General features: G+C 33.5%; 2 protein-coding genes across 3 annotated transcripts; one reads left to right on the forward strand and one right to left on the reverse strand.

Moving 5' to 3' along the window:
* Positions 1-1,202: 1,202 nt before the first annotated feature.
* LOC108209600 (uncharacterized) lies at positions 1,203-9,560 on the forward strand. The gene is made up of 12 exons (XM_017380588.2): positions 1,203-1,341; positions 1,935-2,043; positions 3,668-3,795; positions 3,926-4,079; positions 4,185-4,294; positions 5,300-5,383; positions 5,478-5,526; positions 5,621-5,712; positions 6,456-6,579; positions 6,802-7,939; positions 8,606-8,716; positions 8,814-9,560. Exons 2-12 carry the CDS (start codon positions 1,951-1,953, stop codon positions 9,428-9,430), a joined length of 2,700 nt encoding a protein of 899 aa, XP_017236077.1. The 5' UTR covers positions 1,203-1,341; positions 1,935-1,950; the 3' UTR covers positions 9,431-9,560.
* A 1,089-nt stretch (positions 9,561-10,649) lies between these two features.
* Positions 10,650-14,402, reverse strand: LOC108210255 (APETALA2-like protein 3). 2 transcript variants are annotated; one of them, XM_017381558.2, is made up of 10 exons: positions 13,770-14,402; positions 13,400-13,425; positions 13,268-13,298; positions 13,080-13,167; positions 12,809-12,954; positions 12,550-12,594; positions 12,337-12,440; positions 12,125-12,246; positions 11,754-11,867; positions 10,650-11,144 (listed from the first exon to the last, which is right to left on the reverse strand). In XM_017381558.2, exons 1-10 carry the CDS (start codon positions 14,264-14,266, stop codon positions 10,896-10,898), a joined length of 1,422 nt encoding a protein of 473 aa, XP_017237047.1. In that variant the 5' UTR covers positions 14,267-14,402; the 3' UTR covers positions 10,650-10,895. The 2 variants fall into 2 exon arrangements, with proteins under 2 accessions (XP_017237047.1, XP_017237048.1); XM_017381559.2 differs by lacking the exon at positions 12,550-12,594.
* Between the last annotated feature and the right edge of the window lie 8,231 nt (positions 14,403-22,633).

A 22,633-nucleotide genomic window follows, 5' to 3' on the forward strand; every position in this document is an offset into this window, starting at 1 on the left:
TTACGAATACTAGCTTTTTTCACGGTTTCTACTTATTTCCCAAATATTTTTATCACTTATGAGTCTTAACTTATTTCTAACTTCTACTTCACTTTTTTACTTTAAGCAATAAGCACTTATTTTAAGCTCACTTAAACGGCCCATAATTTTGACTTTTTGCACACATTTTTTAAGAATTTTGACCGTACATCTAAAATTATTATTTTGAAAAAATTCTTTTTGTGAATAGAATTATTAGTAATATACTTTTATTCGTAAAAAAAATAAATATGTGTGGTCAAAATTCCTAAAATTGTGTGCAAAAAAGTTAAGCGACTATTAAATCCAAATATAGGGAGTACTATGATATTTTTCGAAAAATGAGCCCGGATCTCACAAATGTTGAAAATAATGTCCAGAATAATAGAGTTTGAAAAAATTGTCCCCCGATATCAGTTTTTCAATTTGAAAAAGAAAACGCTATACGGTAATTGCTAACCCCGCCAAAACGCTGCATGATGCAGCGTTCTATTTTTTTCAATCTTAAGAGAACACTAAACGATATAGCGTGAATGAATGATATTTGAGGTTATTTTTCCGAATCCTGATATTTGGGTCATTAGTCATGGATACGGTGATAATTACGCCAACACCCGAGATCATCCTCAATCATATGTAAATTAACTGCATTAAATGATTGTAATATGTGAAATGAGATTAATTCGAAAAATATAAATATCATATGTATAGTGTAGAATTATTTTGGAAATATAGTTTTGGAAGAAATATTTATTAGCAGTAATACATGTGCAATTACAATCACTCTTGATTTTTGAGTTTTAAAATTTTTAAAGTTTGATGAAATTGGAGGTATATATTTATATTTTAAGTTTTCTAAAAAGTTTTAACAAACTAAAACCTGGTGTTAATTAAGAAGGAATGCAAAATTTTGCTAATTTTTATTTTATGAAAAGTAAAATTTATGATTCATACATCCGATATTAACCTCTCAAAACCAAATATAAGATATAATTTACTTTTAGTTTAAGTAAAAGATAAAAAAAATGTAAATCATAAAAAGCTGACCTGGTATACATTTCTTAAAAATGGAAAATTTAGTGAATAATGCCAGCTAGGCAACACCTTGGTCGTTACCGCACCAGATAATACCCGATAAAAAGAAAAAGAGACAGTTGATGACAATAAAAGCCAATCCATAAAAGCCGTCTCAATCCTGTGGTTTTCAATACTTTGTGCCGTACTCTCTCCTCACTTGCATTTCTCTCTCTAGACTTTCTCTCTCTAACTCTCTATTGCTCTCTCTCCGCACAAATCTCTCCCAAAAAGCTTCGATTCGCCACTGTAAGTAACAATTTAGCTCAGATTTCCTGTAAATGTAGCGTCTCTTGGCTTAATTCTAGCTGTTTTCACCGTCATTGTTGTGTTTTAGGTTTCAATTGTATGTGTTTTGTGTATGCATAGGTGTTTCCGTGTGTTTTTTATGCGCATTGTTGGTTTGCGTGATGAATGTGGTAGATTTGGTGTTTTTGACTGCGATCTGGGGAGGATGGAGGTCTAGGATGTGATTTGGTTCGATTTCTAGGGTTTGAGATTCGTGTTTGTGAGTTAGACGTGGAGAATGTCTGAGTTAGATGTGGAGAATGTCTGTGTTTTGCTATGCGTAGAAATAATTGTTTGGTTAGGTTTTACGGCTTTAATTAGTTAAATTATGTTAAAATGAAGGTGTTTTACGGCTCTAATGCGATTATATCTTTCAGTTGAGATGTTTTTCGGATCATATGTGTTAATGTCTTTCACTTGAGGTGTTTCACAATATTAATGACTTAACACTTGTGAAATGAAGGTGTTTCATAGCTCTAAATTTATTTTTATTTTTTAAATTTCATGTTTGAAGTGTTTTATGGCATTAATTAGTTAAGTTTTGTTATTTGAAGGTTTATTACTGTCACGATGAATTACGAAGAAGAGAAGAGGTGTCCTCTCTGTGCAGAAGAGATGGACTGGACGGACCAGCAGTTGAAGCCGTGCAAATGTGGTTATCAGGTTTGTTTTCATACTTGTGCAGTGTGCCTTGTAGCTTTGGCATTACGCGTCATAAACTTGTGCACTTTTGACATTTTTTAGCCATTTTGTTCAATATGTTTGTGACTTCTGTGGTATTTGATGTTAATTCTTACCTCTATTTCAGAAGTGTTGGAATCATTAAAGTGTTTGTTATTGTATTTTTTATCTCTTTGTTGTTCTGTGTGATTATCTTGTACTCCTATCATTTAGTTCTGCTCACTGTTAAGAGGTAGCTATGTGTAGTTAATTAACTTCAAGGACTAAGGACTGTACTTTGCGTTGATAGAATATGCAATTAGGTCGCAATTAGTCCTCTACAGACTAAGTTTCCAGCTTCACTTATGTTTTTCAGTAATTGATAACCAATGCTGTATATCAGAAGACTTAATGTAATTTATTGTGTTATGAATAGGATCAGCCAAAGGTTGCATTCTAACTATTTATATCTCCCTTCATTCTTATTTACCGCAAATTTTTGTGCTTGGAAATGAGAACTGGTTTTTGGTAATAACTTAAATGATACTTTAACTAGCAGTTAGTGAAGTAACCGTGACTACCATTACCGTAAGAAGAGTTGGTTGCTAACACCTTCAACTTAAAATTATAGTGTATGATGTGGATGGATTAAGCTTGATTGCCAGATGTAATCACAAATCTAAATAGGCAAGAAATGATAAAAGTACATATACTCATTCAAGAAGAAATTTGTACAATTAGGTGACAGTCACAGGATGAAATGCTAAGCAAACAAATTATGTTCAGGCAAAAAAGAGATGCATTTATGCACATCTGTAGTAGGAGCTTCAATGCAACAAAACGAGGGGAAAAAAAGTATCACAATCCACTTGGCTTTCTGATGCAGATTATGATCCCCACTCACTTTTATTGAGGGTTACAGCTTCAGTTAATACTTAAATATATCCACAATCTTGTACTTATTAGCTACAAGACTACAAAAAAAAGTCTCTGAATACTCAGACCATGTGATAGTAATATTAGTTGGGGAGTTTTGTAGTCCGTATAACCTTTGTGGTATTCATTCTTTTAAGAGTTCTGTGTAACTGATATATTCCTAGGGTTTTCTGATAAAATAAACTTATGAAATTTTCGTGTAGTTTGTTCTTAGAGCTGTCCTCTATGCATAGGTTCTTGACTGCTAGTTATAATGTCAGACCTTGTTGAGCATCACATTCGTCTGAAACTGGCAGTGCGGCAAGCCTCTAACCATTGTAATTTCTGGTTCGAAACCTGAGTCCTAGTACCAGCTTTACTCCCAACATATGATTAAACAATATCAACTTATTATATTATCCACACAGGAATACTAGAAGACTTTTACAGCTATAGAACTAGATCTTTATAGAACAAAATGAATATAAAATTTTAATTTTTTTTTACTCTAGCTTGATAAGAAGTCACCGCGTGCCATTGATCATACTCTTTTTAACATGTCTGTAAATTTAGCTTATACCTTTATTTTAATGACCCACATGGTGCTTTATGATTTGGATTGTGGACAGTAGGTGATGAAAATTATGTTTGTTTTGAGTCTTTTGACATTATGAATTCAAATGTAATTAGCTAATATCATGTATTACTTCAGGTGTGTGTTTGGTGTTGGCATCAAATAATGGACATGGCAGAGAAAAATGAGACTGAGGGACGCTGTCCTGCTTGTCGAGCACCCTATGACAAAGACAAAATTGTAGGAATGGAGGCAAAATTTGAAAAGTGAGTATTCCCTTCCAACCTAATTATATGATTGGATGTTTCTGGAGGTTTTTATATTTAGTGTTCATTTTAATAAAACTAATTTTAGGGGTCCAGTTAAATATTTATTTATTTATTTATTTTTATCCAGGGTCACTGCTAACAATGCGAAAAAGCAGAAACCACCTAAAGCAAAGGCAAAAGCAAAAGCAACTGAAGTTAAGAAGGATTTAACCAATATCAGAGTGATTCAGAGAAGGATGGCATACGTAATTGGGCTGCCTCTCAGTCTTGCTGATGAAAATGTATGGACTTACTAATACTGAAATTTAGTTGTCTTGTTTGTAGTTGTAAAAAAGAATTTCCTTGATATTTTTACTAATAGGAAAAAACATTATTGTTTTCTGCAGCTCTTGCAGAAAAAGGAATTCTTTGGGCAGTATGGTAAGGTTACTAAGGTTTCTTTATCTCGGATGGCTGGTGGGGCTATTCAACAATTTATCCATGACACCTGTAGTGTGTAAGTTAGCAGGACTCAATATACACTGTAGCAATCTGTTAGATGTGCTATAATAAGTTTATTTTTGTTGATCATAGTTCTTAATCTATGCTTGACTTTAGACAACTCATCTATTTTTATTACGTATCAGGGTTGTCTGTTATGTCGATATTACTCTATAGGTATGAAATGAAAGCATACAACTTGCTCTATATTTATCAGTTTTCTATTTGACCTTCATTTGAAGAAGTGATTGAAGGAACGAAAGCCTATATGGCTCATTTAACCTTCCTGTGGTTGTCTGGAACTGAACCTGCTTGAAAGTGAGATGATTTGTAATACTTGCTACTAAGGAAGTTGCCAAGATTATATTTTAATATGCTGATGGGGGTTGCTTATACTATTCTAGATTGTTATTGCACAGTACAACGGCTCCCAATCTTTATACGTGATAGTGTATTAGTGTAAATTAGATGTCTTAAGTTGTCATGTAGATTACAAAACTCAAATTCATATTCCTACCATAAAAGACAACTCTCTATTTTAGCTGTGTTGGAATTTTTGTCTAATATATATTTAATATATCTTTTGTGTTATCGGATCACCAATCTTGCCTTCAGGATATAAGGAACAACTAAGCTTCGAAGTAGGAAATACAGCGTCTTAGATGCGTACTTAAGGTCCTTTTAAGTGGTGATGTTTTAGACACATAGTAATTATATTATTTTTAGTGTTAAGAATAACTTCTAGAAAGAGTAGAATGGAGACAACCGGAAAATTTTAACTCCTTTGAACCTGAGTACTGAACTAACAACATCCGTGTGATTCCTGTTCTGTTTTAATTCATAGCAATATATGTGTGTGTGTGTGTGTGTGTGTGTGTGTGTATTGGGAGTTGAGAGATGCACATATCCTATGTAGCAACTAGCAACAATATTTTGTGTTGCAAAATAGTCTTATTTGACTTATATGCAGCAGAAAAATGGTCGTATCTGTTCTTAGATTACTTGCCCCCCTGTTTTGTAGATATATTACATTCTCAAAAGAGGAGGAAGCCATTCGGTGCATACAATCTGTACATGGTTTTGTGTTGGAAGGCAACTTTTTGAGGTAATTAGACATCGTATCTTGGTCTCTGACCTCTTCTATACAAGCACTTCATGCATCATCGTTGTAAATGATCTTTATAAAAAAAATTCTGCAGAGCTTCATTTGGAACTGCTAAATATTGCCATGCATGGTTGAGAAACATGGTATGTACACATTTTCTCCCAAAGCTGTGTTGAATGTATGATTTTTCAAAAGCTGAAAGATAGATCAGTTGACTGTGTTGTTTTGTTAATTCAGCCTTGCAACAATCCTTCTTGTTTATATCTACATACTATGGGTGCGGATGAAGATAGTTTTGGTAAAGATGAAGCAGCTGCAGTACATACAAGGTATCAGATAAGCCTATGCATACATTTGAATGATGGAAGATCTTCCAAAAATTTGAATGCATTTATTTCTGTGTAAAAAAATCCCAAGAAAAGCTTTAAGCCGATGTTTGCTTGGACAGTTGGACTCAAAGCACATTTATTTATTTTATGTATGCACATATTGTCTGCACTCTGCAGGTTCAGCATGTCATCCTGATTGTTGGACTTTATGCATATTGGTATTTGAGAGGAATTTGTGCATAATAATAAACTCTCAGTATTTTAGTATCCAAGTTATTCCCTTTGATGCATTGAGTATTGCATTAATTATTGACTCAAAACTGATGACACATGTTGAAGATCTGAGGAGTTTGGAACATGCATTATTGTGTAATATTTAATATATGAATTGATTCTAACAAGTCATTCCCATATCTATGTTTGAAAACTTTAGAGGAAATACAGTTCTACCTTGTTCATATCGAGCTTTAGTCCTGGTTTCTTCAAGCTTATATTGACTGAAATTGATATATCGTGGATTAATTTACATGAGTTATTTTGTGTCATTCACGGAATATTAGCATATAATACCATAGACGATGGTGAAGTTCTTTTTGTATTTCGAAGAAGTCTTTTGTATAATGTTTCACTTTAACTTTTCTTTGACGGTTTTGGTTTTATCTCCTTTCCAAATTTATATACTAAGGCCTCTCGTTTGGTTCATTTAGTACTATCTGTTTTATTATGTACATGTGTTATTGCAGGAGTAGAGTACAACAAATTGTTGGTGCCACACACAATATGCATAGGAGCTCTGGAAATGCACTACCTCCACCTATAGATGAAAGCTACAACTGCAATAATCTTTCTTCCAGAAGTGTTTCGAAGGTATATTTTGCTACTGAATTTACTTTATGGCATACAGATATAGTAATTTTCTGAGACTTGATACACCCTATCCAAGGGTCATAATATATTATTAAAATGTGTTTATATAGTGAATTAAGTTTGCATCATTGAAGTCAGATTTAATGTACACGTGCTAGATTTCAGATCTTTACGCCTCAAAGACGAAAACCTTATAGCTTTTTATTTTCCTTTTCCTTCAAGGGTCTGTCCCTGGATATAGCAACTTCTGGTGTACATGCAACTTATTTGCCATTGTGCAAGGATGAAGATGGAGAGGCTAGGGCTGCTAGTAAAATAACAACCTTTGTGGATATTGTTGGGCGGTCTTGCAGTAACGGCATAGAAAAAGATGGAAATGTGGCTGATGATAGAGGGGTTGAGAACTCACGTTGTGATTTGTCTTCAGTAGCTTATCAGAAAGATAATCATTTTGGTACTGCACATACAAGTGAGATGCTACCTAATAAGTTCTCTTCCAGTCTCCTTTCTGATGAATTGCCTATGAATAGAGAGTTCAAGGAGCCATTTAGAGATACTTCAAATTTATGGGGTGGAGGTAGATCTGATGCAATTCCCTGTGAGGAATTTATTGAAGAACAGTCTAGTTTGACATTAGATTCAGATAAACAAATGCTACATGATCCATCTAGTGTTGTAAGAGATGATTCGCTGTCTCTTGATAGCATAAGATTGAAAGATTGTGGCAGTCTAGGTCTGTCAGCTCCTTCACTTTCTCCATCTAGTGCTTCGACAACTTCAGAGGATCCAAGAATATACACATGGCGGCATGGGGAATCTTTAAATCTGAGTGAATATAATGTGGGTAACGTCGTAAATAATAATATGGATGCAGCTTCAATTACAAGTGCAAGATCAATGAGTGATTTGTACAATGAGAGAAAATTCCAGAATTCTGCTAAATCAGATAGGATATATAGATCTTCTAATTCTTTCTCCAATGAAGAAATAGTAGAGCATTTAAGAAGGCTTGATGATCATGACAGGCCAGTGGAAGCTCAGAATCCTGCTTGTAAGGCTGTAGAAGACAGTATAATTTCAAATATTTTGTCATTAGATCTTGATGCTGGTGATGACTCTTCTAATTCGCGTCCTGGCGTGCCTGGATTTTTCGGTCAGACTGATGGTCAGCATAGTTCTTCATGGAGTCTCTATAACAATGACCAATCTATGCTTTCTTTCACAAAACAACATACCTTTGTAAATCAACTATGTGATGTGGACTCTGCATTCAGTGATATCGGCCACGACTTGAAGAAATGTTCTGCACCTAAGGATTCAGGAGAAAACAAGCACTACTCATCCATCTCCCGGCACCATGGTACGTCTCAATTCTGTTGGTGCCTGTAATGTATACCACAGAATGTATCCCATCTCTAATACAAGTTAATTTTTCTATTAGCAAAAAAGGAAGAATATATTGATAGTAATGAAACTTCCAGTCTGATTCTTGAACTCACTGTTGATAGTTGCATGGTATTGTTGCGTCTGCAATAATATAAGTAAAAAGACTCTTGTAGTGGAAAATCATCTAATTTAATTGGAGTTCAGGAGTTGTATTTATTACTTCAATTAATCTTTTCTCAGTTGGTTCCGGCTAGATATTTGTGTCCAGTAAATTGGTAAATTTAGACAATTTATATATGGGTTTTATTTACTCTCTTTCGTTTCCATTATAGTGATGCTAGTTTCATGTACAGTAAAAATGGGGTTAAGCTGCGGCAATTTTTTTTTAATTGGCATACTAACATTTCAATTGACATGAAATCAACTTTTTTCTTTGAGTATAGGGTCTTTTGTTATAAGATTTAGACATCACTTGTAAGCATTTACATCAAGTACAATTGATGGAACTCTGATATAATATGATCTCTTGATATGAAATTATTATAGTGTAGTAGCTTTTTAATTGATTTGCAAGTTTTACATGCCATTCTTGCTTGTTTTTGAAATATAGTAACTTTTGATTTTTGAATAATATCGACAGCATCAATGGCTCAAGGCCCTACTCCTCCAGGATTTTCCCTGCCATCAAGAGAACCTCCTCCCGGCTTTCCTGCATGTGAGAGAACAGAACAAGGGTTCTTCTCTAACTCTGGTAAGCACTCCCCTTTTTGTACAAGTGTATGGCACTGGTTAAAACGTTTGTTGATTCATTGGATTGGCTGTGTGCTATGTTTCCCTTGTATTCTCAGGAACTCACATGGTCAAGACTTCTTCATTTTCGAAAACTCACTACCGGACCCCATCAACAGGGAATAGTAGTAACAATAGTGAAGCAGATATAGTTGATCCTGCCATAATGGCTGTTGGAAGAGGTAAACCACCAAATGGGTATACAAATTCGTGTTTCGAGACAAGGTCAACTCCAGCTTCACAATCAGGTGCTGCCCTTGATGACAATGCCCGATATCGACTTTTGATGCAACAGTCAAATCAAGAAGTAAAATACCCTCAAACCTACATGCAACAAGTTCCAGCTTCAAATCAAGGCATGAGATATTCTGGTCAAGCGGGGGACGTGTATTCTTCCTGGAGTGATATGTATGGGATCTCCTCGAGTTACATGGATCAGCGCCAGACATATAATCCATCTTCCTTCACACCATTCTCACAACAGAAATTCACAAATGGAAGCCTTTCAAATGGCTACCAGCCAGGTTTGGATAATACGCATGTGAGGAATGACACAAGCATTGCGGAACTTCAGAGAAACGAGAAACTAGGACTGAACAATTGCTATACTGGTTATGGAGATTATATGTTACAGCCAAGTTCAGGTGATCTTTATACCAGGGTATTTGGTATGTAAATCGTACTGTCATTGCAAGAGAAACTTCCGGACTAGGCCATAATACTATGCAGTTTTAGCTAAAATGAGAAACTTCCTTGCAAGGCTATGTTATGCAGTTTTAGCAAAATTGAAAGGCTTTTTCGGATAACTCTTATTGCTCATATAACCTAACCTGCATATTGCTCATGCCAATGTGATCCTAATCACCATGCAAAATAACTATATCAGTTCTCATGTGTGTTGAAATTTATCCTACCCTTTCTGTTAATTTTCAATATTAATTTAATAAGTGTTCTTTGCTGGTATTTCTAGCTCTCCTTATGGGATGTTTAGGGTTCAAAACTTGTCAAAGACAAGGCAGACGGGTGTGCTGAGATCAGGTCATGTGTATGTACATGTTAAAAAACCGAGTTTCATGCTTAATGTCATAGTGGTAAATAAAGTTAATTTGTTTATTAACATATTTACAAACTACATATTTTAAAAATCACGCAAAAGGTAACAAGTTAAAATTGAAACTTAAAATAGAACTAGAAAACATTTGGAACAAAATGACGGACAAGAAGGCCTCAGCCAGAAAGGAATTTGCGGATTAGGCCAACCATCATTGCAAGTTGCCAGTTGGTGAGTTCATTTTATATCTATTTTTAAGGAACACAACGCTCATATTCCATTTTAGAAGTAGAAGGCTCTTTACATCGTTTGCAGGAGATCCCTATGTTCCTTTTATCACAACAATGTCGTATTTTGACTAATCTTGAAACTAAATGCTTATTCTTGTGGGGATTTTTGACTTTTGTAGTCATAAAAATCACAAAATTCGAATCCAATATTGACGGTTACACCCTCTGTTATTAAACATAGGTTCGTTTTGAAAGTCAGGTTGTTTGACTTTTTGCACATATTTTTCCATGTCTTCTGATCGCATAGCTTTTATAATGTGTATTCTGAATTATAATATTAATCACATATATTTATTTATTTTTTTTAAAAAAATAATGATTTTAACTATACGGTCATATAACTACAAGAATATCTATTTCAACATTTGGATAGAAAGGTGAAAACTCGGCTGTGATGCTTTTTGTCTTCACTGGAGTGAGTGTAAGCGTTATCAATTTAACATCCTCTCTCTCTCACAATTTCCTCTGAATTTTGCTGGCAAAACAATTCTTGGCATACTGGTTTTCTTGTAATCCAATGACTAATGTAAACAATCTACGCTATAAAACAAGAGTAGACGACCACTGCGGATGATGATTATATAAACCAAATACAAACTAGCCGCAATTATACTTCAAACAGAAGTTGCAAATAATAAGTTAGTATTGATCATATCAATCTATGATGATACTACATGTATTGTATACACAAATGAACTCCAACTCTACAGACCTTAGTTGTTTCAGCAAGTAGCTTATTCCAGCTTGCTGGTCTCTGATGCTGGAACATCAAGCATTTTGCCTGTAGGGGTTGAATTGTTTCAGTTTTTGCCACCATAGTAAAGGGGAGTTCCGTTGGCAGGCGATGGGACGCAGAGTTTCTTGTTTTGGGCGTTTGATTGTAAAAGGGTGCCTGAAAATAACGGGGTTGTTGAAGAGAATCCTGATGATGCTGCAGTTGAAAACAGTGGAACGGGGGTGACAATTCCCTGGCCATTCATTTGCCATGCCCAGTTGGTGAATCCCAGAGAAGGACCAGCTTCGGCTTCTGGCTTTCTGGTTGCCCTATCCTGTGAAATACAAGAAACATCTCCAGCATTATATTTGGGGAGAACTAAAGAACTAGTTACCTCTCCCTCTCTCTGTCCAATTTTGTGGAACCACAAGAATTACTACATAAGAAACTGGTGTGATTCACCCCATGCATGCCTCACTAAAGCCATTAATCTTATATACCAAAATACCATTTTAAAATATACAAGTTCATTATGTTTTTAGTCGATATTAAGATTTCCAGACACAGATTGCAAGCAAAATATACTTGCTCGCAATTATACGTGTCCATCATGTAGCAATGTACTTTCAACATGACAAGTAAATTAGGAATACAGAAAGTAAAACGATCAAGGACATTTCGTAAAAGAAAACTTCTATAGAAGGCTATAGATGAAGGTAAGAACGTGTTTATGCACCAAATGAATGAACTAACAAATGCGTACAGCTTTACAATGAGGACCACCTAGGTTCTGCAAACTTAAGTAGTTTCTTAACTGCCTTTGATGTAATTTCTCTTCATGCACTACTGTATAATGTTTGGCTTTAATAAACATAGGACAAACTATTGTCCTTAATTGGCCAGAAAACCAAGCTTTAATGATACAATTACAGAGGCAATTTACCTCATAATTTGGAGCAAAAGTAGTATATATGCTGGGCCATGTAGGATTCTGTTTCGATGCCACTGTTGCACGGGATGTCTCTTCCCTTGTAGGAGCAGAAAAAAAGGTTTCAACCTATGAAATAGCCACACAAGACAAGGGACATAAAAGGTTAACCAAACATAACAAAATTCTCGTTGGGGCCAATGCGAAAGAAGATTAATAGAGAACCATCGTATTTAGAGAAATTTAAGTGGACACTATTATTAAATATAGACATCAATCATCATGGCTAATATGTTCTGTTTACTATGAGTCTATGACCAAATTAGTGAAATACTAAAATAGCTAAAGTTGTTGAAAGATGATGGGGGGAGTCGAAGTTTTTATACCTTTGATCTTTTACCACTATTTGTCAATTCGTATGTTGCTTCATTGAGTTGCATACTCCTCATATTGTCATTCCCTTTCAAAGATCCAATGGAAAGGTTTAATTCTAGATCATGGTGTCTGTCTGCACCCATAAAATAGATAAAAGTTAACAAAGGAATCCCAACATTGATCTTTCTTCTTCTTCTTCGTCCTTTTTTTTTTTTTGGCTCACCTTTATTATTGTTAGACATAGTGACTTCGGCTTCATAGTTACTAGACTCGAAGTTAGTCACTGCTTCCCGTCCATTACATTCTATAGCAGCTTTGTCATAAGCCCTGTCACAAAAATAAACATGAAGATTTTGTTGGATAGCCCCTAGAAATAGCTGATATAATTAGATTGAGTTATTCCGTTTCAAGGAATATAAATTGTGATCATAAAGACCTTGCAGCTTCTATTTCGCTGTCGAATAGTCCAAGATACACATACCTGCAATCAAGCATTGTAATCTCGTGGATAAAAAGGTTTCCAATTATTTATTTGGAAATTTAATCATTCCAGAATGTAGAACACATTCCCGAAAACCATATTGTAGTTCAAGACAAATCAATGCAACAGCAATACAGAAAATATACACTTATTGCAATAACTTCTTCAATTGACAAATACTACTAATAATAACATGTAAGACTGTGATTCTCACTTCTTTCCAAGTAGTTGACCCATTCGAGCTTCCCAGCGGCCACATTTGTGCAGGGTCACCCCTCTGAATTTTGAGCTCCCACGTGAGAATCCAGTGCTCTGGCGACGAAGAATCTGGACAAATTCTTCCTTCGTCAAGTCTTTCATCTGTAGATCAAATAACATGAATATCAAATTATAAGAACAAAGATCAAATCATACAAACTTTAGCATACAAAACTTTTGTTGCATTAGGCTGATAGAAAAGACTATGATTTCTGTTAACTATATACCTGTTTCAAATCGTCCTCGTAGTCACTGATAGTAAAATTAATATCAGCATCAATTCCGCGGAACTTCACTGCAGCCCGATCATAAGCTCTGAATCGAAAATTTCAAATTCCATCAAAACCCAGAACTCCATAGCATGTCTAAATTCTAGAATCTAAAACAAATTCTTTAACTATCAAAATAAACTCACCTAGCCGCAGCATGTGCAGTGTCGAATCCACCTATAAATCAGACAAAGACCAAAAGAATTCACTCATTAAACACAAATAAAATTTGTAGATCAATTTAAATAAAAACCATTTAAACGTAATCAGCTGCTTACCTAAGTAAACTTGCTTCCCACAATCCCTGTAGAAATTATAAAACCCCATAAAATTCAGTGAATTAGATAAATTAATAGCTCAAAATCTACAGAAATTACAATCATTAATGTACACAACTTATTCAACATCATATCACTAACCAGTAGATATTTCTACAATTTGCAGCAACAAAGAGAACAAAGTACAATCAATCAATCATGTAACATAAATAGAAACTTGTTACATGACTTAACTATCTATTTTCATCTATAAATAGAATCATAGACTCGACTTGTATAAAATTTAAAGAAAATTTAAAGAACTCCGAATATAAGTCAAAGTTTAGTCGATTTGACCCGAACAAAATATAACTAAAAACGGAGGAAGTACCAGATGTGTGATTCCCACCGACCAGTCCTCCGATAAAACGTAACACCTCGATACTGCGAGCTTCTCGACCTCGGTCCTCTCCGGCTCTTCTTCACCGCCGGCTGCACCACCACCGGCGGCGGCGGCTTCTCCTCCATCATCTTCACCCGATAATCCATAGGCGCCTCGGGCACCGATAAATTCAGCCACTCCGGCCTTAGCAATGACTTAGACGACGCCGTTTCATTGCTCAGCTCACCTCCGATCACCGGAAAAAGCTGCAATTCCGGCAATCCCGGCGAACTCCCGCCATTTCTATCACATTTTTTCTCAAACAACATGTTGAATCCAAAAGCAGCGATAGACTCGCCGGAGCTCGCCGGAGCTTCGTCGGCGTTGACGACGGAGGAAACTGAAGTGCCGGAAACGGAAGCTTCTAGAACATTCTGGACACTTGAATTCTGTTGTTCAACTGTTTTGTACTGAGCTGAGCTTGTATCTATATTAAGATCCAACATATCTCTTGTCTATGAAAAACGGGTCGGATTTAAACAGAGATCGGATCTGGATGATCCGGGAGCTGTGAATGCACAGAAATTAAGACAACTAGAGATGAGAGGAGAATTATAAGGATGGTGTATTGTTGCTTATAAGTTGCATTTTACTCAACACCCCAACTTGTGAATCATATATACATGTGTGTGTATGAGACTATGTGGAGGAGGATATAAATTAATTATCAATAATTTTATGTATATTTCAGTTTAAAGATAAATAATTGGGTTTAGTTCGAATTTTTATAAATATTTGAAGCTACTTTTTTATATAAAGAAAATATTAATTCAATTTTTGATAAATATTTGAAGGTGATTTATTAAATAAATAAAGATTTTTAATACAATAGCTAGGTGAATCTCTAAGGTTTCTCAAAAGTAACGTTAATGTCAACACATGTATCTATAAGTAGTAATGAGATGATGTGGAGATTTGTGATTGGTCCCAAACACATCAAAATGGACGGAGATGGTAACATTTATGGGAGCTCTGAACATATAAACCAGTGGTGTACACATTGACAATATCCACAAATGGGAGTATTAATAAAGGACGACTAGCAATTATTGTAGGCATATTTTCCTTTTAAACACCATGTGGTCCTAGAATACAAGTGACCGGTTGCTAATTTATAAAGCATTGTTAAAAGATAGCTATTGTCGATGATAATAACAAATGGATGTAAAGCAACTATTATAAGTACCATTCCTTTCCTTCTTAAGGAAGTGGTAGTACTACGTTGTACTACAGAGATTTGTTCATAGGTAATGGAGTTGATTGTTTCATAGATGGTAATACTTTTGACATTTTCAAATTCCTTACTCAAAAAAGTTAATTAAACATATAAGTACCGTTTGACCTATTTTTAAAAAAACATTTATTACTTATAAATGAGACATCACTTATAATTAGTAAGTATATTTTTAATTTATGTGTTTATATATCGGTCTTTCTAATGTGTGCCCAAGGGCACATAATAAGCACTAACTTTCATGAAAATGGCTTCATTTGATTGGTGGACTTGATGTAAATGCAGGAGGGCCATTACCATTTATTATCTATCCACCAATCAAAAACTAGTATTCTCATGGGAGTTAATGACTATTGTGTGCCCATGAGCACATCATAGAAAATTCGTTTATATATTATATGTTTATATCCTTATACTTAGAGTATGCAAGTAATTATATTTGTGTTTGGTAATATCATGTGACATTTGGGTTTGCTTTTCCAATTCTATAATATAACATAACTCTTAAATTTGCAGAATGATTTTGTTTAACACCTGAACAAGTGGAACAAACAGAACTCATTGGTATTCAAAACTTGAGCATCTATATTCCTGTTAGATTGATATAGGTCGGTATCAATATGGACGGTCAAATATAAACGAATCACATGTATTACATGTTTATATACGGACTAATGTATACAATGTTCTATAGGTTTGGAAGTGGCACAAGTTGGCTCTTCACTTTAATCAAAGGCCAAGCCAACCCCTCTGCCCACCGATGTGTTCTCTTTTTGTGCCGCGTCACCAATCATTTTTAACAATAACACCCTCCATTGAAAGGACTTAATATCAAATATAAAGTTACTTAATGCCAAGTTGATTTTATTAATTAAAATTTTTAAATAAATTTTTGTTTAATAATATCATTTAAAACTATGAGCTGTATTAAATTGTAAAATTCATGTTAAAGGAAATTAAAAAAAATATTTACATGCCATTTTCCCAACTTCATTTTTTCCCCATGTCTTGCATACTAACCTCCATTTTAATTTTATTTTTCTTTTGGATTTTTTTCCTTCTTCCCAACGACTTTAGCACTCCAAGACCTTGTGTTTTGTTTCCCGAGACAGGTTCCAGCAGCTACTGTTGTTTGTATATGAATTTGTAATATGTTTAATGTCAACAAAAACACACATGAACAATTCTATTACGATAACTCCGACCACATATCGAAATTTGGATCACTAAATGATTCAAATTTAAAGCGGAATCCAAATCCTATTCCAACAACGTGATCCAAATATTGACCCAAACTTATTAATCTTTATAATATTTATATACTTTGATTTTAAATATTTTAAAAAATAATTAACTAATTTCATCATTGATTATAATAATACAATCAACGACTAGACAAAGATAAAATATTACAATATAATTTGAAAAGATAAAACGTCAAATAAAAATAAATTAAAGGCATTAAAATACTAATCCTCAGAATTAGTATGTTCTTCTCACAAATGCTCAATTAGTCCATTTCGAAGTTCAATATAGGCATTTTTGTCGATTTTGTATTTTGAAATTTTAATTTATGAATAATCATCGTCTTAATTATATTCTAATTTAAATTAATTTATCTTTAATAACATTAACAAATCATCAAATACTAAAATTAATAATATTTAAATGTTAAAAAGATTTGGATTAGTGAATGGTATCCAAATTTTTTAGTTCAATAGTTGGAGTGGTTTAAGGCAAAATTCTCCCAAATTTGAATTTTTGGATTACGGTTGGAGATACCCTTATATTGTGGAATATGGGAAAAGGGAAAAGAAAAGTTAGTACCTTTAAATACACATTTTTGTTGATAGACAAGACTATTATCTCATTGGACTACGGAGTACTCCCTCCGTTTTTTATTATTTGACACTTTGACTTTTGACACATATTTTTAAGTGTTTTGATCGGATAGTTAAAAATATTATTTTTGATTGATTGAAATTTTGATTATAGATTTTTATTCAGAAAAAAAATATTTAAAAATTAATATTTTTAACTACATGGTCAAAGGATTTAAAAGCGTGTGCCGAAAGTCAAAGTATCAAATAATAAAAAACAGAGGGAGTAGTTAGTAATCTTAGTGTAAAACTTGATAACCAGAATTAATTGATTGATTAATAAATACAAAATTATTAGATGTTATAAAGGATAAATTGATGAAATATATAGAGTAATCAAAAAAAATGAGTACGATCCCGGGTGTTCAAACAGATTTGGACACCTAATAAATTCTACAATTACTATCGAAAGACATTAACAATAAATCACAAATTTATCTTAGTAAGCTACCAACTCAACTGAGCTCTAGAGTATTAACCGGTTCGAAACTCGAATGTGGTGAAGTCAAAAGCGGAACTTAAGCATGAATTTAGTAATCCTAGTAATAATGCAGTAATACAGGTTAGTTTTGAGAGTAGGGAAATTTTAATATCTAACAATATTAATTAAATTAAGAAATTTCTCAAGTCGATTGCAAAAGAATTATCGTGAATGCCAGATTTCATGTATTGGATGGATGACAAACTATTTTGGGGATTTAGATAAACGATGATAACAAATGGGCATGAGACAGTGATGTCATGCATGATGCGAATGAACATAGGAACTGCCCACTAGAAATAAAAATATTGATCGAAAAACTTTTCTTTTTAACAATTAAGCTCTGCCCACTGGAAATAAAAATATTGATCGAAAAACTTTTCTTTTTAACAATTAAGCTTATTCGTCCGAGTATCTTCCTAGTCGATGTAGGTAGATTATACAGCCCGAGTCGAGAAATATTTATAGGTAGAGTGTTCTTGTTAAGAGAGTGAAAGTTTCTAGTTTTATAATAAATATATTAAAAATTAACAAGTCAACTTCGGCATAATGAGACGGAGGGAGTATTTGATAACCTAATCAAATCATATAAAACATCTTGACATATAGGTATATATAAAATAATATACTGAAAAACGAAAATAGGGGCAATTTACTTCGAAAACCGACTTTTTTATAGTGCTCCGCAAGTCGGCGACTAGTCGAGATTAATCGCCGATTAATCGTTGTTCGGACGCGTTCTGTCTGAATTAAGTGTTAATCGGGTAAAAGAACATATTTCGAAAAAATCATTCAAAAATCGGTATGACCGGTCAAAAATTAGTCAATTTAATTATATTTTAAAAAAATATTGAAATTTTAACATTTAATTTAATTGAAAAAATAAAAATTATAATATTTTAAAATACGTATATAATTTTTCTAATGACATTTGCTATACATAAAATAGGTAATATTTTTGTGGTATATAAATTTACACTATTTTGATTTTGTAAGACAGTAAATCTATAATATATGATATAATGGTTATGTATAATTTTAAAATAATATTAAATTAATTTTGATTAATAATCCAACTAATCATCCTAATTACTTTCCAATTTTTTGATAAACGAGTTAATTCAATAATAAAAAGCATACGGTATTTACATAAACAGTCGCGCCGAACAAACAAAATACGGAAACAATCACTGATTAATCCATTCATCTGGGAGATAAAATCACGTGATTTGTTGAAGATGACATCATACTTCGCCACTTTCGCTTCCGCCACAAACAGTTTGAGCTATCGACAGAGAATGCAATCCCTTGACAGTTTCTATTACTAAATCAAACATCATACTCACACAAACGGTGAGAAGATAACAAAACTCACACAAACGGTGAGACAAAAAAAAAAAAACAAAACCAAACGTGATACCTAACAACCAAATGCGTAAATGAAATATTGGCTAAACCAAGGCAATCTTAAATCTGGGGAACAAAACTCATAAAAACAAGATAACTCGGACCACTGTCGAGGATAAAAGCACCGGAAAGAACGAGAAATCCGTAGTTCCGTGGAACTGAGATCTAAAAAAAATAAGGTCAGATCGGAAAAGATTTTGAATCCTTAGATCCGAAAAAACAAATGCCAAAGAGGTTTTATTGAAGAAAAAAACACAAATGAAAAGAAATAAAAAATTTTGGGGCTTTCCACCGGTAGAGATCCTGTGGAAGCCCCCACCGCTACTAAGCAAAAGAAAAAGACAGAAGAGGAGAAATTAGGGTTTGCGAAGGATTAGTAAAAGAAGAACTACTCTTTTGTCTTGGTATTACTAATTACTTTCCAATTAATTTATTTCTTTCCCCGATTAAATCTTATTCTTGCATGTTATATTTACACAAATAGTTGAGGCATGGTACATCGATCGTGTGACAATAAAAGAGAGGCCCCCTAAAGTAAGATGTCAACACCATTCCGAAAATGTAGTGGATATAGGTTTATGATTGTCCCTCAATCAATCATAGGATGTTAGGGTGTCCTGTTATTTGTGTGAAGCATATGGCGCGTGAGCTATCACGTGCTTCATTATCGTCCCTACTTACCGCCTACTTGCTCGTGATGTGACCGTACACTGGTTGTCTCACTATTTGTTGTCCTTTAGATCAACGGTTGGGATAAGCGTATGTCCAAAAATATCTTCGAGGATGTCGAAATCATATTTAGGTACCCTTATATCTCATTTGTATTCGTTTATTTTCTGGCACGTTTTTCAATTTTTTTAAAATATATTTCATAAAATTTATGTATTTTTTTATTTGAAAAAAATTTGATGTTTAAACTTTTATTTAAGTTAAAAGTTTATAAATATAATATGAAACTATATTTTATAAAAATCTCAAAATATGTATAAACAGTGAACATACTGTTCATCTAGGTATTATCGAATATTTGGCATTATCGAATGATATATCATGAAGCTTCCCTCGGGAAAAAAGGAATGCTCTTTTCTGTTATAAACAAAATATTGTGTGAAATAAATCTACAACAAAGATAGTTAGGAAGCCGTTGTTTGCCTAGGCTTATCCAGTCGAAATCATTCCCAGTATATATTAAAAATGATCATTATTCAAAAAAAAAAAAAAATGATCAATTTCTACATATATAAAAAAAAAACAGGCCAAGAAACTTGCAACTCAAAAGTGAGCACTTTAATATAAATGCTAAGTATCGCAAATTTTTTTCTCAAATCTTATTTGATAATTTTCTTCACACTAATAATAAATTAATAATAGATCAATATCCTTATGTCCCGTGCTTTTCTGCATTTTTCATTTTGAAATATTTCATCAGTCCTATTGCAACCAATATTTTTGTAAAATTTCTGTTCAAGCTGGTATATATTTTTTTATTATCAAAAAATTCTAATATATAAAAAAAAAAGAAGATGAACGCTAATGTTTCTTCCAAAATGATAAATACAGAAAAAAGGAAAAAAAAAAGTTAGGTGATAATGTCGGCAAGAGAGGGTACGAGGTTTAATGGCCAGAGTTTTTGGAGGCTACGTGTTCGTCTCCCCTCCTCACACTTTATTACATTATTCACAATACCTGGTCCACCACCCCTTCTCTTCTTACACCTAACCCATTTTTTCCCCCGTCCCCAAACAAAAATCTTATGCCCTGTTAAGCCTGTTATGGCATGACAAAGTACAAACTCACACGCCAATATACTAATAATTTATGGACATTATTCGAAGTCTGAATCAGTATAAACTAATTTATTTTATTTAATATTTCATATCGAAATAAGTGTCATTACCGAGCACTACTTTATTTGAATTCTTGCCCAAATATGAACAGCACGTACACTTTGTGATGGTTATTTTACTATTCTTTGTTATTATTTGACTATTCGTACCAACCGGCCACTTGGAAATCTTTCTCAGATTTTCATAGGCCTGTACATAGAAACATTATTTTCATATTATGCACTGTTATGGTATGTCAAACGTGTGTATCAATAATTCATTCTTACAGTTTTAGTCGCACCTAGGATCCAATCAGTTGGCATCCTAAATATCAAATATTATATAATATAAATTTAAAATATATTTTATTTGCCTATATGTTTACACACACGGACCACATACTTAAAAGTCTATTTTCGACTGTGATTTCGTGATCCTAGCTTAATGATATATTATATATATCGAGTTTCATTGTTCAGGACTATGGTAAAAATTTGATAGGAGAGTCCAATAAAAACTCTTGGGCTTCTTATGCCACGGGCTTAAAAGGTGTGGGCATTTAACTCTTTGAACTATATTTCATGTATGTATGTTTTCTTACCACTAGTGTCTCCGAAAAACTGAGGGGCTATAAATCTAAAGGAGCAGCACAATTCTCTCCCTGCCATACAAATTTAACAAGAAAGCTAGATAAATAAAATTGCTTTTATATTGATTGTCTCTTTCAAAATTCAACATATACCCTTCAACTAAACACAATTCATACCGGACAAAATCGAGAACAGGATGTCAAGTTCGGCGTCTTACAACATGAATGGAAGAATTATGTTAAAAAATTTTATTATGATGTTATTGACTTATATTTTGTTCGTGACCGTCGCTAGCAATGCCGGGGAATGCCGAGCAGATAACAAGTTTCATGAAGACTTTAAACCATTGATCATACCAAGTTTCAAGATCGGGTGTCTTACGAGAAATTAATAAAGATCGCATTCGAATTTTTGATTTGGAATAATGTTGCAAGGCATTGTAGCTACTGCAATATACACTTGTTTGGCAGCTTTGTGTTCTCTCAGTACATGTCAAATCTCTGCATACAACGATGTATTTTATTGTTTGGATTTGAAGTAATCTTCTTGTAACCAAGTCCTAGCTACTTTTCCCCTCAAAGTCCTCATTTTGATGTATGATGTATAAATTATAAAAATGGATTGGGATTGTGATTCAATGATAACTATCTTGAATGATCTTTTGAACATTTGAATACCAACTACATTTTCTCCTATTAATAACTGCTATAAATAAATGCACAATTTAATTGATCATAGGTGACACATTTATAACGAATTTTAATAATAATTTTAAGATCTTGTAGTCCGAATCAGAGTCGAGCTTTTTTAAACGAGTCGAGCTAAAACTCATTAAGCTTATGGAGCAGAAATTTTGTTCGAATTCGAGTTTGGTATCAACCGAGTCGAGTGTCGAGTTTTCGACGGACTTGCGATTCGAACCCGAGTTCGAGTCGGACTCGAGCTTCTAGTTAAAAATTTTGTTTTTATTATGAACCTTGGCCTCAACCAGTCAGCCCATTACATATTTACAGGAATATTTAATAAAAAACGAAAACGGAAAACCCATATGTTTGTTTGAGATAAGTCCAACCACTAAACCTAAAATAAAATTCTAAAAACTAAAAACTAATCAACTAAAAAAGTTATATCTAAATATCTAAATGACTAAATCTAAATACGTGTAAGCAGTAAGCATGTTGCGACTTGTATTTGTGTACTTCACAAATCAAAACACAGTAGTAGTGTTAGTGTTTACAGTGTACTTGGTATGTAATTTGTTTATAAAATAGATTGAATATTTGTAATTCTTTGTTTGATTCATCATGATTTGATTGTTTTATTATCATTATTATTTATGTCAAATATGTACCGGCTTATCAAGTCGAGTATCGAGTCAAATGAGTCGAACAACTA

This window comes from Daucus carota, chromosome 2 (genome assembly GCF_001625215.2).
Source record: "Daucus carota subsp. sativus chromosome 2, DH1 v3.0, whole genome shotgun sequence".
Lineage (NCBI taxonomy): Eukaryota > Viridiplantae > Streptophyta > Magnoliopsida > Apiales > Apiaceae > Daucus > Daucus carota.